Source organism: Oryx dammah, unplaced genomic scaffold (assembly GCF_014754425.2).
Source record: "Oryx dammah isolate SB20612 unplaced genomic scaffold, SCBI_Odam_1.1 HiC_scaffold_3, whole genome shotgun sequence".
Taxonomy (NCBI): Eukaryota; Metazoa; Chordata; class Mammalia; order Artiodactyla; family Bovidae; genus Oryx; species Oryx dammah.
In genome coordinates this window covers 59,467,551-59,495,060 of record NW_024070187.1, presented here as the reverse complement: position 1 = coordinate 59,495,060, position 27,510 = coordinate 59,467,551, and the positions used below count along the sequence as shown (strand labels likewise).

At 40.0% G+C, this 27,510-nt stretch overlaps 2 protein-coding genes across 7 annotated transcripts in view; one reads left to right on the top strand and one right to left on the bottom strand.

Moving 5' to 3' along the window:
- The window catches only part of APBB2 (amyloid beta precursor protein binding family B member 2), a 376,132-nt gene that overhangs the window by 106,537 nt on the left and 242,085 nt on the right, over window positions 1–27,510 (top strand). For all 6 annotated transcript variants that reach the window (XM_040238101.1, XM_040238100.1, XM_040238096.1 and 3 more), the window contains exon 3: window positions 12,224–12,333. The gene's annotated coding sequence lies outside the window, so the exon portion shown is untranslated. The remainder of the gene's footprint in view (window positions 1–12,223; window positions 12,334–27,510) is intronic.
- Window positions 7,329–8,734, bottom strand: LOC120861577 (NEDD8-conjugating enzyme UBE2F-like). Its single transcript, XM_040237310.1, has 4 exons — window positions 8,521–8,734; window positions 8,387–8,454; window positions 8,148–8,211; window positions 7,329–7,384 (listed from the first exon to the last, which is right to left on the bottom strand). Exons 1-4 carry the CDS (start codon window positions 8,684–8,686, stop codon window positions 7,329–7,331), a joined length of 354 nt encoding a protein of 117 aa, XP_040093244.1. The 5' UTR covers window positions 8,687–8,734.

Sequence of the window (27,510 nt, the reverse complement as noted above, 5' to 3'; positions counted from 1 at the left end):
TGATGACATGCACACGAATGCTTAAGAGTTTGAATGCAAATGGGCTATGTTTGGATGAAGCCTGGCGCTGCTGCTTACTAACCCTGTGAATAAGTCACCCAACCTCTCATACCTCTTTTCTCACCTGTGGAAAGAGGATAGTGACAATTCCTACCTCGGTGGGGTAGGAAAGAAACGAAGAGAGGAGAGAATGCATGTGAGAACATGTGACCACAGCCTCACATGTGCGAAGCACTCAGTAAAGGTCAGAGTCAGTGTTAATCTTGCAGGATGGAATGTGATAAGTGTGATGAGAGGTACAAGGTGTCATAGGCAGTCAGAAAAGGGGAGATGCATCAAGTTGGGCAGAGGTTAGGAAAGAGGAGGTAGCATTTGAGATTGACCTGAAGGAATAAATTAGCCTTCACTAGAGGCGAAGTGACTAGAGGGAGAAAGTTGAGAGCACATAATACGCAAAGTTACAGAGGTAGAAGATGTGAGAGGTCTTCTGGAGAAAAGTCTGTGGTCTAAAATGGCAAGACAGGGTAGATAAAACTATTAGGGCCATATGTGTTTTTGATATGAATTTAAACTTTTACTTCTAAAGTTTTTCAAATAGAAAAACAGTGTTAAGAATACTGCAATGAACACCCATAGAACTCCTACCTAATTTCAGTGATTATTAACATTTTTCCTATTTACTTTATGTGTATAAATTTACATATATTATTTTTTGCTGAACCACTTAAAAATAAATTTTAGAATTCATGGCATTTTAGCCCTAAATACTTTAGCATGCATTTCCAAAAAATACAGAAGCTACTTTACATAAAGGCAGTACTATTATGATGACCAGCAAAATAAATAATAATCCCCAAATATCATTTATTATCAATCCATAGTCAAACTTCCCAGAGACTTAGTCTTCTAAGTCTTTAGCATTAAAAACGTTTTTAAAAAACAGAATACAAGCTAAAGACCATGTATTGCATTTTATTTGTCATGCTTCCTAAGTCTCTTTAAATCTAAAATTCCAACTGAGATATTAGGACTTGTAGGCTTTGGATCACTAAGAAGATTATGGTGCTTTCTCCCTTGCCATCTACAATTCCTGTAATGCAAAATAAAAACAATTTGAATTTCAGTAAAAGAAGTGTAAGGTAGTCCAAGTAGATTTCAGATTTTTTTCCCTCCCATCAAGATGATGACTTTGACATTACTTTTAAAATCTCACATTTTTAGAAACCTCAGCATATGTTTATTTGCCTTGAATGGTCCAGCTCTAGACTCACAGGATTCAGCAAAGAAACAGTGACTCACTGTTTTCACTTGAGCTGAATGTCTAGCATGTCTAAACTTTACAGATATGAAACCACATTCTTAATAGACACACAGAAGTGGTTTTTAGTCCTAGTGTATATATAAGCCTTCCAGACACTAAGTTCCCGTCCTTTCAGGTAATTTCACAGTGAGTTTCACAATATTTCTTTATGGGAAAAGGTCTTTTAGAACTGTGGGTTGGAAAACAGAGAATGCAGAACCTTGTTCATCCTGCTTTAACCAGGAACACTCTGGTTCCAGAGGAGCTGTACTTGGACGCCTCCTTTGTTTTTGTCACTTCACAGACACCTATGGCCTGGGCAAGTGTCTGGAATAGCTGCAGGTACAGAGTGGTTATGAGGGGCCTGCCTGCCAGGGCTGCAGCTTCTACAGCTGATAGACTAAACCTGGCATCCTTTGGAACTCCATGGAGGAGAAGGAGTCAGGTATTTGGGGAGTGCTTTCCTGCAAAGATGCATCCTCTAATTGCCTTTTCCTAATGATCTCCCCTTGTTACACTTTGGAAGGGAGCTCCTCTGAGGACCATTTCTTTCCACCTCACTTGCAGGTGCCTGGAGAGTGCCGCTCTAATTTATTCCACTTAGCCTTGTCGGGGAACCCAGCCCACCCTGCCTCTGCTGGGAGAATGCTTTTGTACCTTCGTTTCAACTTCACGAGGTTCTGTTGACCCACTTGGACAAGGTTCATTGTAGCGCCTGCTTGGTTTTTCTCCTGTCCTTAATTTGGTTTGCCTTTTATTGTCTTCTACCTAAATGAATTCTTTCTCTTTCTTTTAAGGGAAAGGAACCTGAGAAAAACAATGCTTGTGGTGGTGACTGCTTGTTAAGGGTAATTACTATTTTATGTTAATCTACATGTTAAAATGAGCAGACAGAGAATTGCTAAATTCACCATCTTGTTATTTCCCAAGTCTGGTCCTTTTAAGTATATTTGTTGCTTAAACAAAGATGTAGTCGAGCAGAGTAGAAGGGTCCAAATGGAGAGTTTTTTATGCGTGTGTATATATAGAATTTAAAATTTTTATTTCCATCAGCAAGAGTTATTATAGAATACTTGGAAATTATAGAAAAGTGGAAAGAAGAAACCCAGAGATAACTAGCATTAACACTGTGAATTCATGTCTGGTCATTTAGCCTACATGCTATTTCTCTTTTAAGAGAAATGGGAACAGCTTCACTATTACAGTCTAGGACTTTTGTTCCTCAAAAGTGTGGTCCATAGATCAGCAGCACAGACATCTCTTGGGAGCTTGTTAGAAATACAGAATCTTGGTTAGCCTCTTGTTTGCATCCTTTATCCACCCCTCTACCCCCAAAAAAGAAATACAGAATTTCAGACTGTACTACGATATGCTGTGTGCATGCTAAGTCGCTTCAGTCGTGACCAGCTCTGTGTTGGTCTACACGGACTGTAGCCTGCCTGGCTCCTCTGTCCGTGGGATTCTTCAGGCAATAATACAGGAGTGGGGTGCTGTGCTCTCCTCCTGGGGATCTTCCCAACCTAGGGATCAAACCTCCATCTCTTATGTCTCCTGCATTGGCAGGTGGGTTCTTTACCACTAGTGCCACCTGGGAAGCCCTATGATATACTGAATTGTAATTTGTATTGAGTGATATTTCATATATGTTAAAATTCAGAAGCACTTCTCCAGAACACAGTGTACCCGGGACAGCAGATGAAGTGAGTAGGACCCAAAGACCAAGACTGTTTATCTCCATTTTCCCACTGTCATTCTTTCTTAAAATAATTTCCTCAGTATGTGATAATGATAAAAGTGGAGATCAATTTTCTAGCGAGACATAGCAGCCTTGATAAGGAACCCAGCTGTCTCATGCATAAACATTTCATTTGGTGAACATTCATTAAGTGCCTACTGTGTTTTGGGGCACAAACACCGCAGTTAGGGCGTGCCTATACTGCAGTAGAAGCATTCAGAGGGCAAGGAGGAGGGGCACAAGAGGAGGCTGGAAGTCAGGAAGAAAAATGGTTTCTGAGCTGAGTCTTGAAATATAATTCCGTGAACATGAGTTATGAGTGTTACTAGACTCTGGAGAGAGCGCAGAGCCAGATAAAATGATCCCTTTCTTCAAGGAGTCTGTGCTTGATTTAAGGACAGGGGACAGTGTTTAAAATGATAAATAAAATCTGAAGCACCTTGGTATTAGGGTAGATCAACTTTGTGACCTCATACAAGTTATTTCACTTGATTATCCATTCTGTAAATAGCAAAATAATAAAGTACTTCACAGAATTAGTGTTTTTTTTTTTTTTTAATCAGGTGACATAATAAAGCTCTTACCTACAGTGAGTGCAGAATCGGTTCTGTGTGGCAAAAATATTGTGAAAGTGCCAAGTAAGTGCCATAGATAAAAATACTGAGGAGAAACAGAGAAAAGAGAGGCCATTTCTGCCTGGACCGCGAGAGGCCTTGTGGCTAATATGGCCCTGAGTATGTGAACGAGGAAGACAGGGCAGGTGGGAACTAAGTAAAAGATGAAATTGAGCTTTTGAGACTGGATGGACCAAAAAGTGGGGAAGGAAACGGCAACCCACTCCAGTATTCTGGCCTGGGAAATCCCATGGACAGAGGAGCCTGGTAGTCTACAGCCCTTGGGGTTGCAAAGAGTGGGACACGACTTAGTGACTAAACAACCACCCACTAAGAAGAAAGGTGATGAAAACACAGGGTCGGGTTTGGTGGCGGAGAACTCTGTTTCCAACACATTCAGTTTGAGGAGGTGCTGAAAGTGGCAAACCTGGGGTGCTAGTTTGCTCAGACGGATGGTTATTCAGATGCATGCCCCTCTGTTCTAGGCTTGGCCAGGGCTGAGCGTGAAATGAAATGCTCAGCTTCCCTGGTTCTGGTGTTTAGTTAGTTTCCATCTTGCAGTGGGACTCTTTCTCACTCATTGGAAAGGTTTACATCTACCCAGGGTCATCAGGATGGAAAACAGGCATAATTTTTAAAACCTTGGAACTTAACCTCTTCTTCAGAAGAAGAGGTGTGGAAAAGAACTGAACTGTGCCTAATTTTTATCCATTGTCATCCTCTTCCTTAGGTTTCTTTTCTTTCTAAATCTTCTTCCTTCCACCTAATGACTATTAACTGCTACAGAAGAAAACTGAATTGGAGAAAGTTTGGTTTTTTTTTGGTATAGACTAAATGCTGTAATTTTGTGTTACAAAAATTAATCTTTTTGTGTCAGTTTCAACCATATGCACCTATATTATCTCTCTTTATATGGAGTAGACCTAACCTATAAGTAACTATAGTTACTGGCTTTTATAGGTTATAGCCTGCCATATAAACTGCTTACATTTTGCCAAATTTGTTTTCTATTTCTTTCTGTCTCTGAATACATATACTTTAAAAGTAGTTTTGCTGAAGTATTTAATTAATTATAGAGGTCCTGCATGACCCTTTACCGCAATTACTTTCACATGTTATTTCACAAGCACAAGAGTATTTTCCCACACAGCCCATAATACCGATTCAGATTTCCCCAGTTATTCCAGTAATGTCTTTTATAACCCTTCTCCTCATCCAAAGTTCACCAACAATCATTCATTTCATTTTGTCTCTTTTCCTTTCATCCAGAACAGTCACCCTGTTTTCATTTATTTTTGTCATTTGTGGCACTGATATCTTGGAAAATTCCGAGATAATTTTCTTATAGAAAGTACCACAGTCTGGGCTTGATTGTTAATTTATGATAAGATACAGATTAAGCATTTTGACAGACATAACATAGTGGAGACATGTGGCGTCCAGTTACCCTCTGATTGATTATACCAGCCATCACTTGGGTAAGGTGGTCTGCCAGAGCTCTCCATTATAAGGATACCTTTTCCCCTAGGTAAGTGATAAGTAATCCGAAGGGTGATACTCTGAGACTGTGTGAGTATCCTGTTCCACAGCAACCCTTCCCCTAATGGTCTTCGTGTCTATTAATGAGCCTTGACTGAATCAATCATTGCGTCGGTGGTTGCAAAGTGGGATTTTCTGTTTCTGTTGTTCCTTTGGTGTTTGTTAGCTGGCTGTCTTTGTAAAGAGCATCCCAGTATCCCCCTTTGCATGAAGATCTGTGGATTTATGGTTCCTTTTTTAAAGTTGAACGTGTTAGGATTTATTCATATCATTCTTTTCCTTGTTCAGACTGTTCCCCATGTGCCTGGTGGGAGCCCCTTCAAGGCAGCTCCTCTGTCCTGTGTCATGTCTGCATTAATATTTGAGCACTTCTTGCTTTCTGGCATAGTGAGAGGTTCTAGGCTTATATTGTACTTTCCTTACCCTCCAGGCGTGGATTCAATTATTTCTCCAGTGAGTTACAGTATTGAGAAAGGCAGGATCTGGGTATTCAAGCTTTTCTCTAAAAATGCATATAATCCAGAGAAAGTTAAAATTCATGCATCATTTGTTTAAACTCCCTCAATGCCCATCTTTGCTGAAATATTCACATGGAGTCATCAGGAGTCTAGAAGTTGGAAAGGAAGAACCAGTGAAAGGAAGAGGCCATGGAAATTGAAGGTCACTGGGCTTTGGACCAGAGGTGGCTTCAGTGATGCAAAAGGGGGAGTGAGATAGTGCCAAGACCAATTTAGATTATGTTGGAATTCCACCCAGGGAGTGACTAGAGAGCCTGAGAAAATAATTTCTGCTTATTTTCCAGGTAGACTCTGAAAATTGGTTGCCCTTTTTTATATCCAGTAATGCTGAGAGAGTGTATCCCCCTGAGCTACACATATGCTAATTCTTAGAGCAGTTTAAGAAATGCGGTTTCCATACTGAGAATCCCTTAGTGTGAGGTGTGTACAGGTAAATGTATATTTCAGCATGTCTTCTTGTAAAAATTAAAATTCATAGTTTTTATTTTCAACACTCCTAATTGAAAACAATATTTGAATATACTTGTTGATTATATTTGGTTGCAAATTATTAAAGGCGCATATGTGCAGCATTTTAGGCAGCAACTTATAAAACTAGAAGCCAAGAATTTCTAAGTTATTTTATAAAGTAATCAACATGCATTTAATAAAATAAAGCCTTTGCTCTTGAATTTGAACCGACTGATTTTTCTGGAATTCAGTATCACCTCTGTGATCTCTCTTTGTAGATAGCGTAATTAAAATGTTCAATTTGCCTTTTCTATTCTATGAAACAAAACAAAACATGAAGCCAGTAGTTAATTGTTTCCATATGATGGGGAACTTTCAAAAATGCTTAAAAATACAAAAGCAAATTTGAAACAGAAGGGTTTTGTTTTTGTTTGTTTTTCATTGAAGTCAACATTTTTGGAAGTTAAAAAAAAAAGAACAGACTAGTACATCTGTGTACAATAGGACTATGGTTATTATTCAGATGTATACATTACATGTTACAGATGCTTTGTAATTTTGTGAAACAGCACCCCTCCCGCCCCTGATTTTTTTTTTATTAAAGCATTAAATTGTACAAATTACAAATCTGTTCCAAAATATACTTACATTAAATCAAATACGCATTTCAGTTAGAGATCTACAGTGAATGACTGCATTCTGGGAAGCTTCAGGACACCTAGGCAGGGCCGACATTCGTGGGAGGAGCTAAGAGACTTCGCACCAATCACAGTTTGTTTGTAGTGGGTTTCTGACGGCCAATCTGCGGGCTACACTGAGCATCAGCATCACCTGCGCGGGGCTGACGGGAGAGGGGAGAAGCAGCTCTAGGCTCGACGCTGAGTTCATTTTCAGTTCATTCTCAACAGCCTATACAGTACAGTTTCAAAAAAGTAAACACGTTAAGGTAAGCAGACAACTCTTTAGAACCCCAGACACATTTTCTGGCTGTATTTATTTGGAACTCTCCGGCCACAATGGGCGGTCGAGAAGAGGTTCTTCCTCAGGACAACACAGTCACAGGACAGGCCAGCGGGACTGAGGGGAGCTGAGGATGGGGAGAGGCTCCTCTGGTTGCGGGTGGAGCCCATCTTCTCACGCATAGTCCGCGGCCCTGCGGTCCTCTCCGCGTATCATCTAGCGTAGCGCTTAATGTAGTCCTCCACTTTATTCCGGAAGTCCTCCTTGCCTCGCAAATGATGTTCCGCAGCGTCAATATTCAGTGGATCATCAAAATTCAACAAATAAGTAAACAAAGAGTTTAATCCCCAAACAACATCCTTCAGCATCCTTGTGGGGGCCCAGCCGGTGCCATCGATTGAGTGTTCTCTCAGTTCAGTTCAGTTCAGTTCAGTCGCTCAGTCGTGTCCGACTCTTTGCGACCCCATGAATCACAGCACGCCAGGCCTCCCTGTCCATCACCAACTCCCGGAGTTCATTCAAACTCACGTCCATCGAGTCAGTGATGCCATCCAGCCATCTCATCCTCTGTCATCCCCTTCTCCTCCTGCCCCCAATCCCTCTCAGCATCAGAGTCTTTTCCAATGAGTCAGCTCTTCGCATGAGGTGGCCAAAGTACTGGAGTTTCAGCTTCAGCATCATTCCTTCCAAAGAACACCCAGGACTGATCTCCTTCAGAATGGACTGGTTGGATCTCCTTGCAGTCCAAGGGACTCTCAAGAGTCTTCTCTAACACCACAGTTCAAAAGCATCAATTCTTCAGCGCTCAGCTTTCTTTACAGTCCAACTCTCACGTCCATACATGACCACAGGAAAAACCATAGCCTTGACTAGACGGACCTTTGTTGGCAAAGTAATGTCTCTGCTTTTGAATATGCTATCTAGGTTGGTCATAACTTTTCTTCCAAGGAGTAAGCGTTTTTTAATTTCATGGCTGCAGTCACCATCTGCAGTGATTTTGGAGCCCCCCAAAATAAAGTCTGACACTGTACATATCTCACCGGTCTTGGTGATGTTGGGGTGCCAGATCCTGGTCAAGCATTTCACTTTGGGATGCTTGGTTTGAGGAGCATGATGGTCGTCTCTCAGAATCTCACCACACAGGTCATCTCACAGATACAAAATCTTTTTGTAATGAAAATTTTTATCTTTGAGACCAAATCTAGAGAATATGTCACCATCCAAATCTTCTGTAATTTTTCTAGTACTCTAATAGTGTCACCTTTAGAATCACCATGTTGTATGCATCAGGAACTTCAGTTTCAAACTGAAATTTTCCACCCTGGTAGTAACCCTCATCTGGGGTGACAGTTAGCTGAAAGCAGTGAAGCTTGTTTGGATCAGGAAAATGCACTTTACACGTACAAGGTAAATTAGCTTCAAGTTCTGCAACCTCTTTAACAAGCAGCCTGTCCTTCACAGACATCCGTTGAGTGGAGTCAGAGGTTGTGGCTGACGCCCGGGACCCTTTGAGACCATCATCCCGCTTCAGCTTGCTTGCCAGCGTCAGCATCACTGCTGCCTTTTTCATGGGCACCCTGAGACAGGCGAGGCGGCCCAGCACCCAACACCATGCCCCAGCTGGTCTGTTGCAGCCAGACGTGGACCCTCACAGCCAGCACCGGCTCTGGGTGGCGGGCCCGCTCCTGATTTTTAACCCTCAGTACATTCTCAAGAATGGAGAGTGGTACTAAAACAATTACTCTATGCCAAATAGTTACTTGGTATTTGATAAGCTAGTAAGGTTACACTGAAAATGAAATGATTTTTATTGTTTAAATACGCTGCTGGCCGCCATAAGTAAGTGAACTCAAGTGTATGGTGGCCAAATTGCCCTACATTAGCCCTTGACTCCTGAGTACTTTCTCTATTCAGGTCTTATGGGATTTCAGTGCATGGGATTAAACTAAGCAGACTGATGACTAAGGAATCACCATTTTTGGCAAATGAGTTATTTTCAAAGCCCAGTTTTATGGTTATCGGGAAAATTGTAATATAACTGAGTTCTTTCGGAGGTCATAAAGATCCAGCTCTCTTTTCTTACTTTCTGTTGAAAACTCCCCTTAGTGAGGCATTCATCCCCATAACCAAAGCCATTGCTTCTTGTATTTCTTTAATCTTGATCTTGTTTGAAAGGAGTTATATCCAGAGCACAGTTTCTTCATCCATAACTAAATTTCTTTCGGACATTAAGACAGCTTGTATGTAATTATATAATTAAAAAATCTTCCTTAATCTGGATTTTACTAAATCCATAACTGTTTTAGCCAGTAAAAGCAATTCTATTTCGGCTTTTCTAACTGATCTATATACTTTGAGCATCTCTTTTGGGACTATATTTGCCTTTGAATTATGAGATAGAAAAGACTGTCTGTGACTGTTAATGCTTGTGGAGGTAGCATCTGCTGTCCTTGTTCTAGGGCTGATGTTCATTTTACTGGCTGGATTCACATTTGAAATTAAAGTGGGATAAAAAGAGTTTTTTCCCACCAGATGCCTTCGTCCTATTTTTATATAGCATATTGTTATTTCTAACTGTAAAAGTAGACATGATTATTGTGGAAAATTTGCATACCACAGGAAAATATGAAGAAAGTAAAAATTATTCTACTCTATTTTTGTTATTTTTAATTAGCAACTATTCAAATATTGACTTGTTTTCAGTCTTTTTTTCTAGATATAGATACTTAAAAAAAATTGGGATCACATTGAATGTATCATCCATCCTATAGCCAGCACTCCCCAGTGAACACTGCTTAGAAACATTTTCTCATTTTGTTAAGTATCTTACATATTAAAAAAAACTGTTTATCCATTGCCAAACATTTGTTTTAAAATTGCTTAATATGTTATTGTAATGGAAAACTTTTTGTACATATCTTTATGTACATCTTGGACTTTTTTAAAGGATAAATTCAATCTTTTAAAGATTTATTGGTTTCAAGGAATGACAAGTAATTCAGTTTGTCCTCTCTAGCAGTTCTGGATAAGTCCTTCTCTGCAAGAATCTGACTTTAAAACACCATCATGTTGGTCTCTCCAGAATGGTACACCTTATTTATTAACAAGACCATCAGGGAACTTCTAATAAATAAATTTTTCATGTAACTGAAACACCCTTAAAAGTGTTCATACTAGGTTACTGTAAAACCTAAAATGTGAGTGAGATTCTTTGTAAAATTGTATGACATATATTTGGAGAAGGAAATGGCAACCCACTCCAGTAGTCTTGCCTGGAGAATCCCATGGACAAAGGAGCCTGGCGGGCTACAGTCCATGGGATTGCAAAGATTCAGACACGACTGAGTGACTAACACACACACATGACATATATTGCTATTGTCTTTAGCATAATGAAAATATGTGAAAATCATAACTTAACTCCTCTCATTTAAATCATAAGCATCCTTATAAACAGTGGTTATTATACAGTCAGTTCTGCTAAAGTGCAATACATGTGTTTCTAAAAACTGCCATGCTACGCAGAATCATAACAGGCTGCCTTGCCACCCTGCCCACCCCCCAACCAGTGCTTAAGGGAAAAGTGGGATTAGGGACATACACTCAAAAACCTTTCTCGGTGACATGTTAAAAAAAATAGAATGGGAACTGGATAAAAATTGGAGCACAATTTTACACATATTTGTTGGGTTAAGAAATAAATAGATAAAAAGTACAATATAGCACTTTACCTTGAGGAAACCCTGACGCTTCTTGTGGACGGAGGCCCTGGAAGGGTTATAGCTTGTGAGTCATTGTGAGGTGACGGCAGGGTGGGTAACCTGAAATCAGAAGCTGAGTTGGGATACCGGGTGCGGAGGACCGTGGCTTGGCACCCTTGGGGGCGCTGAGATCGCTGGCAGGTGTTTGAGGTGTGGCTTTGTGCATTCTGTGTAACCTTAGGCAGCGGGGTTCCACCCCGTGCAGTCTTCTGCCGTCGCCGTGTGTTTCTTGCAGTGTGAAATCATGCCTAAACAAATGTGAAATTCGAGTTATGCTCAAGTTGTTCCCTGTGATATCAAGCACGAGAGTTAGAGGAGAACTGGGTGTACCATGTGGTACTACAGTGATGTCTCCGGGATATTCGTGTAAAAACAGAAAAGCCTGGCTTAAGAGTCCACACTGTAATGTACCAATAACAATACAGCAGTAATAGTACTCTAACGTGTAACAGTGACAGTAATAAATGATGCTTATTGATGTTTGTGGGTTTCTGACTGCCTGTGGTGACAGTACTTCCTGCCTCCTCCTAATGGACCTATTTCTCAATCTCTTACGGCTTTTAAACGAGTTTATCACACTTCTTAGAATAACGTCTTGTGTGAAGCCCGGTCAGTGTGGGAGAGCCTGACAAGTTTAGACTTCAAATTATGATTTACCTGTGGTGTCTGTTATACCTACTGAAACTCGTTTATCTTACGAATGAGTTAGTACCTGTGTATTCATTTGCAAGCCTGTGAGAGGAAGTAACTGATGTTTTAAGTGAGATCATCATCACACAGAACTTTCAGATTTTCTGTTTCATTAGAAAAAAATTAACAAGATTCTTCTCATTCCCACCTGCAAAAGTGAAGTGTGCTTAAGTGGGTACACCTGACGGGCATGTATAAGTTGTTGATGAATTTCTTAAGTTGTTATTGTTCACGTCTATTTACAACCCGCTTCTGTGTTTGTGAGATGAGCTCATCTTTGGAAGGTGGGGCAGGCAAGTGTGATTTCAGAAGACCTTCCCTCCCAAGTCGCACTATTATTAGAAGTCCAGATCCTCCCTCAGTTGCTTTTTATGACTCCCTGAGAAGGACATTTTTACCGTGAATGGTTGCCAAGATGCCTTGCTGGTTCCTGCTTCAGTAACTTTAATAAGGTGACAAGTCAAAACACCATCTAGATTTAGCAAGTCTCGTTAGTATTGTTCTGAAAGAAAAGTAGATAACACAGTTCATCATTTAGATAGTCCAGTGAAATCTATATTTTAATTATGCATAGAGACTCTGAATAGCAATGTGGTATTTTGATTTTTGATTTCGAATCTGACTTTGTTAACTTTTTGTCTCTGTACAATTTCTAGATATATTTGGGCTGCCTGACCTCACTGAGTCATTGCTAGTAATTAACAAACAGGACTTTGTGGGAAAAGGGAACTTGCCTTCTGAGCTTCGTACCAAAGACCTGGGAAAAGTAAGTGTTTTTCTAACTTGCTTTTAAAAAAAATTCTGTTTAATTTCTCTCGGAAAGTTAACAATGTGTCTGTCACTTTTCTACTTCCTTTCTTTCCTGGCTTTATAAATTTTATATGCGCTTATGGGCTTGAAACATGGAAAGGGACTCAGGAACCTTAAAAAAAAAAAAAAAAAACCTTCCAAGATATTAGGATGATTTTCTGCATTGTGCCATTTCTTTGGGATTTCATAAGCTGAGTCCTCAAGGTTGTGATAAAAATCTTTTACCAGGTGTTCAGAAGATAAATTCTAAAGGTAAGAGTGTAATATGGTATGATAGAAAACTGAGTCCAGTTTTCTGAGCTTCAGGTATTTTAGACTTTTAAGTAAGCTCTTTGGTTCTGAATTCTTTAGGATAAGAATGAAATCCATTTGGTTCTTTTCTTATCTGGAAAGGAAAATAAAATTGAAAATCACGTGTTCAATAAGTCCCTTATGTAGGTTGGCCTTGGAAGAATTGAGGCACCTGTTAGTTTTATTATTTTACAACTTAGAGAAACTTGAAGATAGTTTGAGACACCTGTAGGAAGGCCTTGACTGAAAAACTTATTTGGTGCCATAAAGTTCAGTTTTATTCCCTGATCTTTTTGAAAAGAAAGGTAAAATGGGCCCTAAAAATAATAAAATCAGTCTGCTTTCTTGTCAATATTACTTGGAAATATGAGTGGCCCCTAAGAATGTGAACAAAATAGCACACACACACTCATGCACACTCACACGTGCTCACCCACACCTCCTTTCTGGTGTGTTCCAAAAGCAATCTCATTGGTAATAGGAACCGTTTGCTCATTAAATCACTACGTAGTTTTCTAAACTTTGTATTTTTTGTGTATTCTAACTCCTCTATGTTTCTGACAGTACAAATGAGATAGTTGAAACATTCCTAAAACAAAACAAGATAAAAGAACCTTACTCTAGAAGGTTCATAGAAGCATTAAACAGTAAGATCAGATTTTATCGTTACGTTGTTTGTCATGTAAATTTATTTATAACTAAATTGTTATATGGAAATAATAGTTATATGGAAATAATTATAGTAAGGTAAGTTATGACTTTTGAAGAAGTAAGATAGTCATACTGAAAAAATATACACACTGCGAAAACACTTTCTGAGAGCTATGAAGTCTCTGCTAAAATATAAATTCATTGAAAGCAAGGACTTTGAAAATTTTCTCCAAAAACGCTTTTCTGTTTATAGTGAAATATTGGCAGTAGTGATATACTGTGATATTTTTTTTAAATGTCTGTGGAATTTTTAAAAAATAATAGCAATATGTTTATGAATAGTTGAGTTTTTTAGTTTGTATTCACATATTGACCTTAAAATAATGGAAATCCTATGTGGTCTAGTTGTTATTCCATCCTGGAAGGATATATGAAAGAGGATTATGTTGAAAGTCACCAATCTGTTCACAGAAGTGGAATGAAAAGAGCAAAAGATTAATTCTCTGGGCTTTAGGATCTCAATATTTGCAGTGGTGTTTGGATTGGAAATATAACAGCCCCAGAAAGTGAGCTACTTAGACTGCCTTTCAAATGATTTAGTATTTCTTTAAAATTTTATATAGTCCCTGGTGAAATAGTTTCCTTCTGTTACACCAAAATATTCCCTTTGTGACATTGCTGTAAAAGTTACTTTTCCATTTTGTAGAAGCGAGGCATTGGTAGGACCTTTGATCACCATAGTAAACTAAAAACAGTCCCTGTGGTACCAGAGGCATCACGGCAGAAGAAGCTTACTGAAACTGATGTCATAGGTGAAAATTTGTATGCACGAAGGATGTTCACAGGTGACTCTTAAGTTTTAAAAAAAGGTGATTATAATGTGGATGCTACACATAAATCTAGTCGTGAAGAACTAGTTGTATGGAAGTAAACAAGGGAGAGGGCAGGACAGAGAGAGAGAGAGGCAAGTCCCTTCTGAAATTCACAGAAGCCACAGGCGAATGTTTCTAATAGCACTTTGAGAGCCTCTATCCGTGGGATTCTTCAGGCAAGCATACTGTTGTGGGTTGCCAAGCGCCCTCCTCCAGGGGATCTTCCCAACTCAGGGGTCGAACCCACCCATCTTAAATCTCCTGCATTGGTAGGCAGGTTCTTTACCACTAGCACCACCTGGGAAGCCCTTATAAGAGGTACTTAAATGAATTAGTGACTTATTTTGGGGGAGGTAAATGCACAGTTTTAGGGGAAATTCAGAACCCTAAACAACCACCATACTTCCTTTGAACTCCCACTTGTCCTGTGCTTTTATTTTTTTCCTAATCACAAACATGTTTTCAAAGTCTTCCTTGTTTCAAGTATGAAATTATTTGAAGTAGGTTTCTGAAAACTTGAGTCTATGACAAGATTAGATGCACTTTTGAAAAATTAGGCATGGATTATTTAAAAGAAGTAGAAAGTAGCTTCTATTTTATTATCATCTTTTTTAAAATTTAAATTTATTTATTTTAATTGGAGGCTAATTACTTTACAATATTGTGTTGGTTTTGCCATACATCAACGTGAATCCGCCACGGGTGTACACATGTTCCCAGTCCTGAACCCCCCTCCCACCTCCCTCCCTGTACCATCCCTCTGGGTCATCCCAGTGCACCAGCCCCAAGCATCCTGTATCCTGCATCAAACCTGGACTGGCGATTCATTTCTTATATGATATTATACATGTTTCAATGCCATTCTCCCAAATCATCCCACCCTCTTCCTCTCTCACAGAATCCAAAAGACTATTCTATACATCTGTGTCTCTTTTGCTGTCTCGCATACAGGTTTATTGTTACCATCTTTCTAAATTCCATATATATGTGTAAGTATACTGTATTGGTGTTTTTCTTTCTGGCTTACTTCACTCTGTATAATAGGCTCCAGTTTCACCACCTCATTAGAACTGATTCAAATGTATTCTTTTTAATGGCTGAGTAATACTCCATTGTGTATATGGTACCACAGCTTTCTTATCCATTCATCTGCTGATGGACATCTAGGTTGCTTCCAGGTCCTGGCTATTACAAACAGTGCTGTGATGAACATTGGGGTACACGTTTCTCTTTCAATTCCGGTTTCCTCAGTGTGTATGCCCAGCAGTGGGACTGCTGGGTCATAAGGCAGTTCTACTTTAATGCATATGTGTTTCTTTTTATGTTAATACTGCCAGTGTATAATATGCTATGAATTATTTGGTACCTTGCCTTTTCCACTTAATAAGTCATGAATTCCCATGCTAATAAATGTTTGTCTACAATATCATTTTTAGTGAAAGAGAAACAAGTGGATCATAGCCTTTTGTTTAATTTGAGGTGATCCTGGCTTTCAGTTAGAAGGGAGTATAAATATGTGAAGTATATGGTGAGAGTTTTTCATCTGCAAACAGATAATAGACTAGAATTCACCTTCTACAATCTCTATAGAGTGTTTACTGTAACCAGACATGTTCTGAATAGGAGGCTTATGGGACTAAATATGTGTTCAAAACGGTGAATGTCACTGTTTGACAGGCACTGTGTGTAAAACTTTGCATCTTCTTTGGTCCTTTTGTTATATTACAGGAACGCGGGTGACATGTTCCTCCTGCTTAGCTGTCTTCATCAATATTTCTGTGCCTAAGAAAGGATTCTACCTATGTTATTTCTCCCTCCCAAGAAGCTCTAAATATCTCAGATGAGGTGATGAGTACAGAAGGAACATTCCATAGACTTTGGGATATAATTTCTTGGAACAGATCGAAATCCACATCAGTAGGAAATGCAAGATGTATTACAGATCTTTGCCTTCTCAGTTTTAGGTTCATTTATTAAACCAATATTTTTTGCACGACTACCGTGTGCCAGGCACCGTGTTCAGAGCTCATTGTTCAAAGATGAATGAGATATGCTTTTGCTTTCAAAGAACTTAATTTGAGTTTCAAATTCAGATTCAAATTACATTTATTCAGTGTGTACTATGGGACGAACAGTGAGCTGGATATTCTTAAATGAGGTGTTTGACCACTAACATTCAGTAATGATATTCATTGATCCATCTCTTCCAAAATAAATCATGAGTAGAATCTTCTCATCTTTAAGTTTTTCTTTTATTATTGTTTCCTAAACTTTTGGTATCTGCTACTACTTGTTAAATTAGCAAATGGAAAAAAAAAAGTTAGTAAACAACAAGCATTTAATTGATCAATTTAGAACAGTGATTTAAAAAACGTGTATATATATATCTATATACGTATGAACATGTGCACACACACACACATGTAATATTTGGGAATATGCATATAATATGGGGCTTCCTTCATGGCTCAGTGGTAAAGAATCTGCCTCCCAATTCCAGAGACATGAGTTCGATCCCTGGGTTGGGAAGATGCGCTGGAGAAGGAAATGGCAACCTACTCCAGTGTTCTTGCCCGAAGAACCCCATGGACAAAGGAGTCTAGTGGGCTATAGTCCATGGGGTTGCAAAGAGTTGTCAACTAAACATCACCAACAAAACGACAATGCATATAAGGTAGTTATAATTTCTCCTAGTAGGATAGTTCTTAGTTCCCATGGTACAATTACATGTACTAAGAATTCTGATATTCTGCCCTTAGACTGGTTCTGCTATCTGAATGACTGTGGAAATCAAAGTATTGAGTCACTGGATTGTCACAGTAGTTCTTGGGGTAGAGATTATTGAAACTCAGGGGAAAGGAACTTGGCAACATTCATACCGCTAAAAAATGTTTGCGTTAGGATTCTAATTGTAATCCATCTAACTTCAAAGCCCATGTAGTACCCATCCAACCCCAGAGAGCTGGTAAAGAAGATAGACTCACAAATGTCACAAGCCCGTGGAGGAAGGGCAGTCATTTCCCACGGAATCAGGGATTTATATGGCCTTGGGCATGTTCCCTATTTTCTCAAAGTCCATTTTGTCATTTTTAAAGGAGAGGGTTAGTATGATCTAGCAGGACCTTGGACCAGAGCAGTTAAGGGGCATTGGTAAGAGAAGAAATAATAGGTTTGGGACTGAAAGCCACTGCTAGCAGTTAACCCTGGGAGTGTGCTGGGAACTGTATTAAGAATTTTACATACTTTATCTTATTTACTCTTATATCAGTTCTGAGAGGTAGATGTTATTGCCCCATTATAAGGATTTTGAAACTGAGGCTCTGTGAGGTTAAATAGCTTGTCTGATGTCACATTAGACATTAGTTAGCTTCCCCTGTGGCTCAGCTGGTAAAGAATCTGCCTGCAATGTGGGAGACCTGGGTTCGATCCCTGGGTTGGGAAAATCCCCTGGAGAAGGGAAAGGCTACCCACTCCAGTATTCTGGCCTGGAGAATTCCATGGACTGTGTAGTCCGTGGGATTGCAAAGAGTCAGACATGACTGAGAGACTTTCACTTCACCCACAATGTCACATAGCTGGGGAGTGGAGTGGTCAAGACTTAAGCCCAGTTCTCTATGACCCTCGTGTTTATGCTCTTAACCACCATGCTATGCTTAGAAGTAATCTTTTCTATGTGTCAAAACTCCCTTAATACCCTACTCAAATCTCTCTGATAGTATGTTCTGATTTTATCTTTTATAGTTTTTAACTTGGGTATAGTTAGTTACATAATGTTTAATAAACTGTAGTCTTGAGGGGGACTTCCCAGGTGGCACAGGGGTAAACAATCTGCCTACCAAGCAGGAGCTGCAGGTTTGATGCCTGGGTTGGGAAGATCCCCTGGAGGAGGAAATGGCAACCCACTCTATTATTCTTGCCTGGAAAATTCCATGGTCCGAAGAGCCTGGTGGGCTACAGTCCATGGAGTTGCAAAGAGTCAGACACCACTGAGCACTGAGAGTGTGTGTGTGCATGTGAGCGTGCGTGTGCGCACGCGTGCGTGTGCGCGCGCGCACACACACACACACAAGGCCTTGAGCACTGGGATCCAGTCTCATTCACGTTTTTTGTATGTTTTTCATAACTCTTTGCTCAGTAAATTTTGCATTGGTAAAGTAAATAATTTCTAAGATATTTTGTCTCCTAAAATTCAATATTTTAAAATTATATATGTAAAGCTTCTGTTGCAGTTATATCAAGTGTAACTTAAAAGGGGGGAGGTCATTGGATTTTAGTGTGATATTTATTTATTTACCTGCTTATCTAATAGTTTGATATCTAGATTGATCTCAAAAGTTTCAGGAAATTCCTAATTGCCATTTTATCTAAAAATTAATTTATGACTTGCTGTCCAAAACTAGACTAAGTTTGGAAGCTGAGACTAAAACACACTTCTAGTGCCTTTTGGGGAGAAGGCAATGGCAACCCACACCAGTACTCTTGCCTGGAAAATCCCATGGACAGAGGAGCTTGGTAGGCTGCGGTCCATGGGGTCGATAAGAGTTGGACATGACTGAGCGACTTCACTTTGACTTTTCACTTTCATGCATTGGAGAAGGAAATGGCAACCCACTCCAGTATTCTTGCCTGGAGAATCCCAGGGACAGAGGAGCCTGGTGCGCTGCCGTCTATGGCGTCGCACAGAGTCAGACACTACTGAAGCAACGCAGTAGCAACAGCAGTGCCTTTTGGAGACTGTAAAGCTGCCTTGATGCTCCTTATGAAACTGTCTTAAATAATATTTTTGAGTCCATAAAAATATACTACCCTATCATTCATGTAGGTGAGGACCTCAGTTTCTAAAAATATGTGGAGCCGTTGTGCTGATGGTCACTACCATTGAGTGACTTGTCTAATGTCACATAGCTGGGGAGTGTCTGGACTCAGATTAGACAACAAACAGAAGTACTTTTCTGGTTCAGGGCAAATTATGGGAGATCCTTGGAGTCAGGCACCCTAGTTTCTTGGCTTATGAACTCTGTGACTTATGGCAAGAAAACATCTGTAACATGAGAATGGATAAGAAAACAGGTTATGAAAGTAGGTTCGTGTACCTCGTTCATTGGGAATTTGGGGTAAAAATACCTGTATTCAGATGGGAGCCACTTTTGCTCAGATATTCTTTAAAGGCCAGAATTGTGAACTTGTAAGACAGAATGTGATGGTTCAGTATTATAGCGCATGTTTATCCCACGATGATCCTTGGCTGTTTTAAAGCCAGAGTTCACCTTCTCTTGTAACTATTGTGTTTACTTCTATGTGCTCCAAGGAGGTAGTTTAGACTGGGCTTCATGTTCTGTACGCTGGAGGAGAGTAGGAAAGAAAACATTTTCCAAAGAAAATGGAAAATGTTACTTGAGATCAACATTGCAACTGGGCTTTGAAAAACTCTGGGGTTTCTTTCATCTTCCAAGCAAGTAGCACAAGTGAGCAGTGAGGGAGGAAGGCAAACCCTGGGGAAGGTTCATAGCTTCTCTGCCTCTGTTACTGGAAAAGAGGAAGGTGAGGGCCTATAAATAGCTCTCATGGCAGGTCCAGGTGTGTGAGAGCACAGGGAGCTGCTTCTTCCCCTGGCTGCTGCTCAGCCTGACGGGAAGGAGACCGCAGGAGAATGGGTCTCAGAGCCTGGCTCTACAGCAGAAACAAAGGTGTCCTGGCTATCACAGGCATGCATTTCATAAATTTCAAAGATTTGCACAAAGATTTGTGATGTTACTCCCTCTTGAGGTTTAATATCTGAGATTGCTAGAAGAGCGAGCAAATTGGATAAAAATACTCTTCAGTCTCAGTCTGAGTCTTGCACTTTTTGACTGCTTAGTTTTGCGCTTCAAAGGAAGGGCAGGCTTGGCCTGTACATTCTTGATCATGAAAGCAGGAGCTGTCAATAAATACTGAATTTAAAAACCACTGCCAGGGTTACCTCCCCCAACTATGTGACCTTGCAAAAAAGCTTCAGTCTGCTGTAAGCTGGTAGTCCCTTAATATATGCATACCCTGGCAGGGAAAATAAAATCCCGTCTTATCCCTTTCCCTTTTACTTGTGAACTAATTGTTGTTTTCCTGCATTTAAAAGCAGATGTTAAACTCTCCCTTTGATGCTCCACAACGGACAGACTCCAGTTGTGTGTTACAACTCCAAATGCATATCTGTGGTTAAATGAAGACCAGCTTTGGCAAATTACATTTTGATGGTTATGTTTTGATCTGGAGCCAGAGAACAGAATGGCAATTTATTCTTTCATCTGACACACATTTATTGGGTTCCTGCCTGGCCCTTTACATAAAGTGTTTTCAGATCTCACAAATATCACAGAAACCTTGCAAATGTGATAGTGCTCTCTCTATTTTATAGATAAGGAAAATAAGGCATAGAAAATGATGAGAAAACTTGCTCACGGTTACATTGTTATTAAGTGAATGGGATTTGATCTTGGGTTTTTGGCTGACTCCTTAGAAAAGACCCTGATGCTGGGAAATATTGCGGGCAGGAGGAGAAGGGGACGACAGAGAATGAGATGGTTGGACGGCATCACCAACAGACTCGATGGACATGACTGTGAGCAAGCTCTGGGACTTGGTGATGGACAGGGAAGCCTCGTGTGCTGCAGTCCATGGGGTCGCAAAGAGTCAGACACGACTGAGCCACTGAACTGAAAGCTGTTCCTATGGCGGGGAGAGGGAGTTGGTGGGATAGGGAGATGGGACTGACTTTTCAGAGGAAATGATCGATGGAGCAAAGATCTTGAGGACTGGAATATAAAACAGTTGATAAATCATGAGCCCCTGACTCATTCATTTATTCAGCAGATATTTATTGAGTATCTGTTTTGTGCTGGACACACTCTGCGAGGTGCTGGAAATTCAGTGGTGGGCAAGTCATAATCCTTCCCCAGCTTCAAGGAGGAACTAGAAATGCAAGAAAGAGTGTTTGTTGCCCCCAAAAACCTCAGTGTCTTGGGTGGGAGAGTAGACTAGCTTTTATAAAGTTTTTTAAGATGTGGAAATTTTGATGCCTTAACCAAAGTTGTAGAGTTAAAAGAAAATTATCCACAAATAAACAGAGGGGTGGCTTCACTAGGAAGTTTGGCATCTGTACTCCTTGGTTGGGCTGCTTAGGACATGCAGAAATGGAGGCTGGAGTGAAACTATATTGAGTTTTAAACAGTGTGGTGAGCAAAAATTTGAGCAATGAGCTTTCAAGGACTGAATCTAATTCACCTTTGGAAACCCCTTTTTATGTAGGAGGACTTGGCACAATGCCTGTGCTAAGTTCCCAGTAACTCTGGTTTATTGGTTCAGTGATGGGACATAAAATAAGGAAGAGAGGGGAAAGAAACTCGTATGCTTGGTGGGTAGGAGGGTTAAGATAAGGTGATATCAAGGAGGAGTGGGACAGTAGCAGTGAAATAAACCGATCCATAAGGAGAGCACATGCCAACCAATACAGAATTGTAAAGTTAAAAAAAAAAAAACAACAGACTTGATTCATATGTACAAACTGTATTAATACCCGAGGAGGGGAGGAGTTGTGTTTAGGGAACCTGGAAATGCCGTTGGGTGTGGATGCTTGAGAGAGACTTCAACTTTCTTTTCACCTTCTAATTGGACTCTTCTGACTTTCTGTTCACATGTGAACCCACTCTTGTCCGCTTTCCCATCATGAACTTTATTCCACCTTTTTGAGACTTTCAGCTTCTAAGTGTGGTGAAAAGTGAAAGTGAAGTCGCTCAGCCATGTCCGACTGTAGCCCACCAAGCTCCTCCGTCCATGGGATTCTCCAGGCAAGAATACTGGAGTGGGTTGCCATTTCCTTCTCCAGGGGATCTTCCCGACCCAGGGATCGAACCCAGGTCTCCCGAATTGCAGGCAGACGCTTTACCCTCTGAGCCACCAGGGAAGCCAAGTGTGGTGGTGGCTCTTTAATAAGTAGGGTGGCCCATAGGTGGGGTAGTCCTGACTGTGCCTGCTGCCTGGTATTGTTTTTGATGATGCCCCCTTTCAATATCAAATGTTCTGGTTTGGATGATAAATTAAATGGCCACCCTACTGATAAGGGGATTTGGTGGCATTCTGTATCTTAAAAAAAAAAAAAAAAAAACTTTAGTGTTCAGACTGCTTTGATGAATTAATGTGGATATAGTACTCATAAAATTATGTATTAGACTACTGTCTGATCTCTCATAAGTAGAAAGAAGAGCAAACAAGCAGTACCTGAAAAGATTCAGATGTAGAAAGGTATAAGCCAATTTCAACAAAAAGAACTTCAATTACCACTAATGTTTGGCATGTGCTTAGTCAGTCAGCCAAGTTGTGTCTATTTGCGACCCCATGGACTGCAGCCCTCTAGGCTCCTCTGTCCATGGGGATTCTCCAAGACAAAATACTGGAGTGGGTAGGCATTCCCTCATCCAGGGGATCTTCCCAACTGAGGGATCAAGCCCAGGTCTCCCATGTTGCAGATGGATTCTTTACTGAGTCACCAAGGAAGCCCGGGAATACTGGAGTGGGTAGCCTAGCCCTTTTCCAGGGGATCCTCCCCACCCAGGAGTCAAACTGTGGTCTCCTGCATTGCAGGTGGATTCTTTACCAGCTGAGCTACCCAGGTAGCTCATATGGCATAGCCATATGAAAAAGGACATTTAAAGGTTGTCCTGAAGATGAAGTTGAGGAGGTCTAGCATCCTTTGAGAAAATTTTGTCATGATCACTAGTTTTTATTTAGAGTTTCAGTGTTTCCACAACAGTGGTAATTTAATTTAGATGTATTTTCATTTGTTTTCCAAGTAGATAGTAGAAAATAATTTCTTAGAACAGAGGTTTTGTCAGAGCTTTAAATAAATGAGTAGAGGGGAAATTGAATTCAAGTTTTTTTTTTTCTTAAGTTTGTTCAGTTGTGTCTTTTGTTGAAAATCAAATGAGACATTCACATAGGGACTCAGAGCACACTAATAGAATATATGTTGGGATTTTCCCCCTAATAAATAGGATTAAATTGGTTTTATAGTTCATGTACATAGATTTGCAAACACGAACTAGTATTTTGTCACACAGGTATATGTAAAAGCTTTTTAGGTGTTCAGGACATGCTTGACAATAATTGCAGTATGAGGGTTGGATAGGATTAAAATCATGCTTAGTAGGAGCAGTCTCTTCCATATTTTATGAGATAATGATGCATTTACCTTCAAGTCCCATAGTTTCTTTTTCCCTCCAGGGTTATCTTTCATGCTAGTCAAGCTCAGTTGTGACCTACTCTTTGCAGCCCCATGGACTCCTTTCCACGGGGTCGCAAATGGGGGACTCTGCTTTCCCATTTTACACTGCACCTCTAGCTTGGAAACATGTCCTTAATTCCCTGTAGTAGATAAAAGTTGAGTTTATGATTTTTAACAAAACCCTGAGAGTCCCATAAAATTGGCTACTAGATGTGGCAGAATGAGACCAACCCTCACAAGGCTGCCTCTCTGGCTTAGACACCGCCCCCATCACCCTCTCCAAAAGTGATTATCAGCATATTTGATTGCAGAGACCAGGCATCCAATAGATTAAGGCTCTGGAAGAGTGAAGGTTTCCCTCTTCCTTCTGCCAGGTCTTTCCTTTCTCATATTAATTTCTTAGCTCTGCCTCTTCCCAGGATAATTGACAATGGCAAGTCCACCTCTCACAGGGCAGATCCTAACTGCTTTCGCCAGGAATGGGATGACAATGTTGGAGAAGGAAATGGCAGCCCACTCCAGTATTCTTGCCTGGAAAATCTCATGGACAGAGGTGTCTGGTGGGCTACAGTCCAGGGGTTACAAAGAGTCAGACATGACTGACTGACTGAGCACACACAGGATGACAACCACCACACCTATCAAAAAGTCCAGAGTCAATACAGAGTCTTCCGTATAATCCTAGGAGGTTCCTTTCCTAAGGCAGGGGTGAGTTGGTTTAATCATATTGGGCATATACTGATGTGGTCAAGAATCTTAAAGAAAATGTTTTGTGATCACCTGTTAGAATGACTGTTATTAAAAATACAAGAGATATTGACTTCCCTGGTGGTACAGTAGATAAGAATCCACCTGCCAGTGTAGGGAACATGGGTTTGATCCCTGGTGGGGGAAGATCCCACATGCCTCGGAGCAACTAATCCTGTGCATCACAACTACAGAGCCTGTGCTCTAGAGCCTGTGAGCTGCAACTACAGAGCCTGTGTGCCACCTCTACTGAAGCCTGCGTGCTCTAGGGCCCATGAGCAGCAACTATTGAGCCTGCCTCCCACAACTACTAAAGCCCGCACACCCTCGAGCCCTGTGCTGCAACTACTGAGCCTGTGTGCTACAACTCCTGAAGCCCATGCGCCTTAGAGTCTGTGCGTCATAAAAAGAGAAGCCACCACCACGAGAAGCCCATGTACCACGATGAAAAGTAGTCCCCACTCACTGCAATAAAGCTTGCATGCAGAATGAAAACCCAGCACGACCAAAAATGAAATGAACAAACTGTTAAGAAAAATGCAAGAGATAAAAGTGTTGGTGAGGATGTGGAGAAAAGGGGCTCTTGTGCACTGCTGTTGGGATTATAAAATCATGTAGCCACTATGGAAAACAGTATGGAGGTCTTCAAAAAATTGAAAATGGAACCACCATAAGATGCAGCAATTCCATTTGCTGAGTATATGTCCAGAGGAAATGAAATCACTATGTGGGAGAGATATTTGCCCCCACATGTTCATTGCAGCATTGTTTACAATAGTTAAGACATGCAAGTGTCCATCAACAGCTGAATGGATGGGTAAAGAAGCTGTGACATATATATCCAGTTGACTGTTTTCAGACATCAAGAAAAAAGAAAATCTTGCTACTTGTAACAGAATGGATGGACCTTGACGGCATTATGCTAAGTGAAATAAGTCATACAGGGAAAGACACATTCTGTATTATCTCACTTATATGTAGAATCTAAAAAAATCCTGAACTTAGAGAAGCAGAGAACAGATTGGTGATTGTCTGAGGTGAGGGGTTTAGGGGTAGGGAGAAGTAATTAAAAGGTACAAACTTCCAGTGTGTTTGTAGCATGTGACTGTAGTTAACAATACTGTATTATGTATTTGAAAGCTGCTAAGAGATCCTAAAAGTTCTCATCCCAAGAGAAAAAAATTTTTAACCTTTTTATTTTGTATTGGGGAATAGCCAATTAACTAACTTACTGTGGTGATCATTTTGAAAATGATCAAGTAAATCATTTTGTGTGGAGACTTTTCTGCCAGCAAACTAAAGTGATACTCCCAACCTTAAAGAGTTTTATTAGGAAAGATGGAGGAACACAGGAAACAGAAGTTCTAGTCCTGGTTTTGCTAACTGCTAGTTGTGTGACTTTGTATTATATAAGCATTCCTTCCAGGGGTCATCATTTGCTTATCCTTAAAATGATTTTCACGTGCAATATGATTTTAAAGGTCCTTGTCAATCAGGAATTCTATGTATCTGTAATACCTCCTAAAAATACACAGTACAATTTTTGAACAAATTAAACCTCTCTGTATCTGATGAGGGTGATTACCTTTCTAGACACCACCCTGGTTTGTGACTCTAGCTGTTCTGTGGAGAGCCAGGCATTGATCTTGCTGGAAAAAGCCATTCCACCCATTATCTGATACTATTCTATTCTGTTGGTGTGTTTTTCACATGCGATGGCAAATAGGCTTTCCAAGTATCCCCAGTGATTGTCTCATGCAAAAAGTTGTGAATTTGGTCCATTATCAGCCTGGATGTTTGGAGAAGGCAATGGCACCCCACTCCAGTACTCTTGCCTGGAAAATCCCATGGACAGAGGAGCCTGGTTCTGCAGTCCCTGGGGTCGCTGCGAGCTAGACACGACTGAACAGCTTCACTTTCACTTTTCACTTTCATCGTTGGAGAAGGAAATGGCAGCCCGCTGCAGTGTTCTTGCCTGGAGAATCCCAGGGACGGTGGAGCCTGGTGGGCTGCCATCTATGGGGTCGCACAGAGCTGGACACGACTGAAGTGACTTAGCAGCAGCAGCAGCAGCCTGAATGTTAGTGATGATGCCATTGTATTTTAAATGTTGGATCTTCTATGTAGCTGAATGGTGGCTTCGAATTTGCAGTGCTCAATATGTTACTTTATAGGTTTATTATTTTATTATTATTGTTTGTTGGTAATTTGGAGCAGTTCACCATTGAAATGTATTAAAAAGAGAATAGGTACAAATTTCACAATTTCTGGAAAGAAATATCTTTGAGGTTTTGATAAGGATTCCATTGACTCTATATCACTTTGGGTAGTAAAGTTTTCTGATCTAGGAATATGGGATATCTTTTCATTTATTTGACTTGAATTTCTTTCAGACTTTTTTTTTATAGTTTTAAGTATATAAGCCTTTTGCCTTTTGGTTAAGATTATTCCTAAATATTTTGTTCTTTTTTGATTCTATTATAAATAAAATTGTCTTTAATGTTCATTTTGGATTGTTTATCATTAGTATATAGAAATGTAGCTGATTTTTGTGTGTTGGTTTATATTCTATAACTTTATTGAATTTGTTTATTCTACCATTTTTTTCCCGTGAAATTGTTACTGTTTTTTACATCTGTGATGAGTTTTAATGTCGTCTGTGAACAGAGATAATTTTACTTCTTCCTTTCCGATTTGGGTGCTTCCCCACGCCCCCACCCCCCACTGACTTTTTTCTCAATTGCTCTGGCTAGGACTTCCAGTATTATATTGAACAGAAGTGGCAAGAAAAAAAAGTGATGAATGGGCATTCTTGCCTTGTTCTTGATCTTAACGGAAAAGCCTTCAGCTTTTCACCATTGGGTATATTGTTAGTTGTGATCTTTTCATATAAGGCTTTTATTTTGTTGAAGTAGTTTTCTTCTGTTCTTAATTTGTTGAGTGTTTTTATCGTGAAATAATGCTGAATTTTCTCAGATTTATTTTCTGCTTCAATTGAGATGATCATGTGATTATTTTTTCCCCCTTCAATGTATTACACTGATTGATTTTCATATGTTGAACCATCTTTGCATTCCAGCAATAAATCCCACTTCTAATATTCTGTTGAGTTGTTTACTAGTATTTTGTTGAGGATTTTTCCTCAATATTCATAAAGAGTAATGGTCTGTAGGATTTCTTTTTTTTTAAAGAGCACTGTCTTTGGTGTCAGTATAATACTGGTTTCATAGAATGAGTTTGGAAGTGTCTTTATTTTTTTTTTTTAGGAGGACTGGGAAGGATTGATGTTAATTCTTCTTTAAATGTTTGATAGAATTTA

Bases quoted from the DNA above. Each gene is read 5' to 3' on its own strand.
- LOC120861577 (XM_040237310.1), bottom strand. From the start codon at position 8,686: ATGAAAAAGGCAGCAGTGATGCTGACGCTGGCAAGCAAGCTGAAGCGG. The intron at 8,212-8,386 runs ATTCTAAAGGTG...CCTCAAACCAAG, and splicing joins CTGATGCATACAACATGGTG to CATCCCAAAGTGAAATGCTT. The intron at 7,385-8,147 runs GTACAGTGTCAG...ATCATTTGCGAG, and splicing joins CACCAAGACCGGTGAGATAT to GCAAGGAGGACTTCCGGAAT.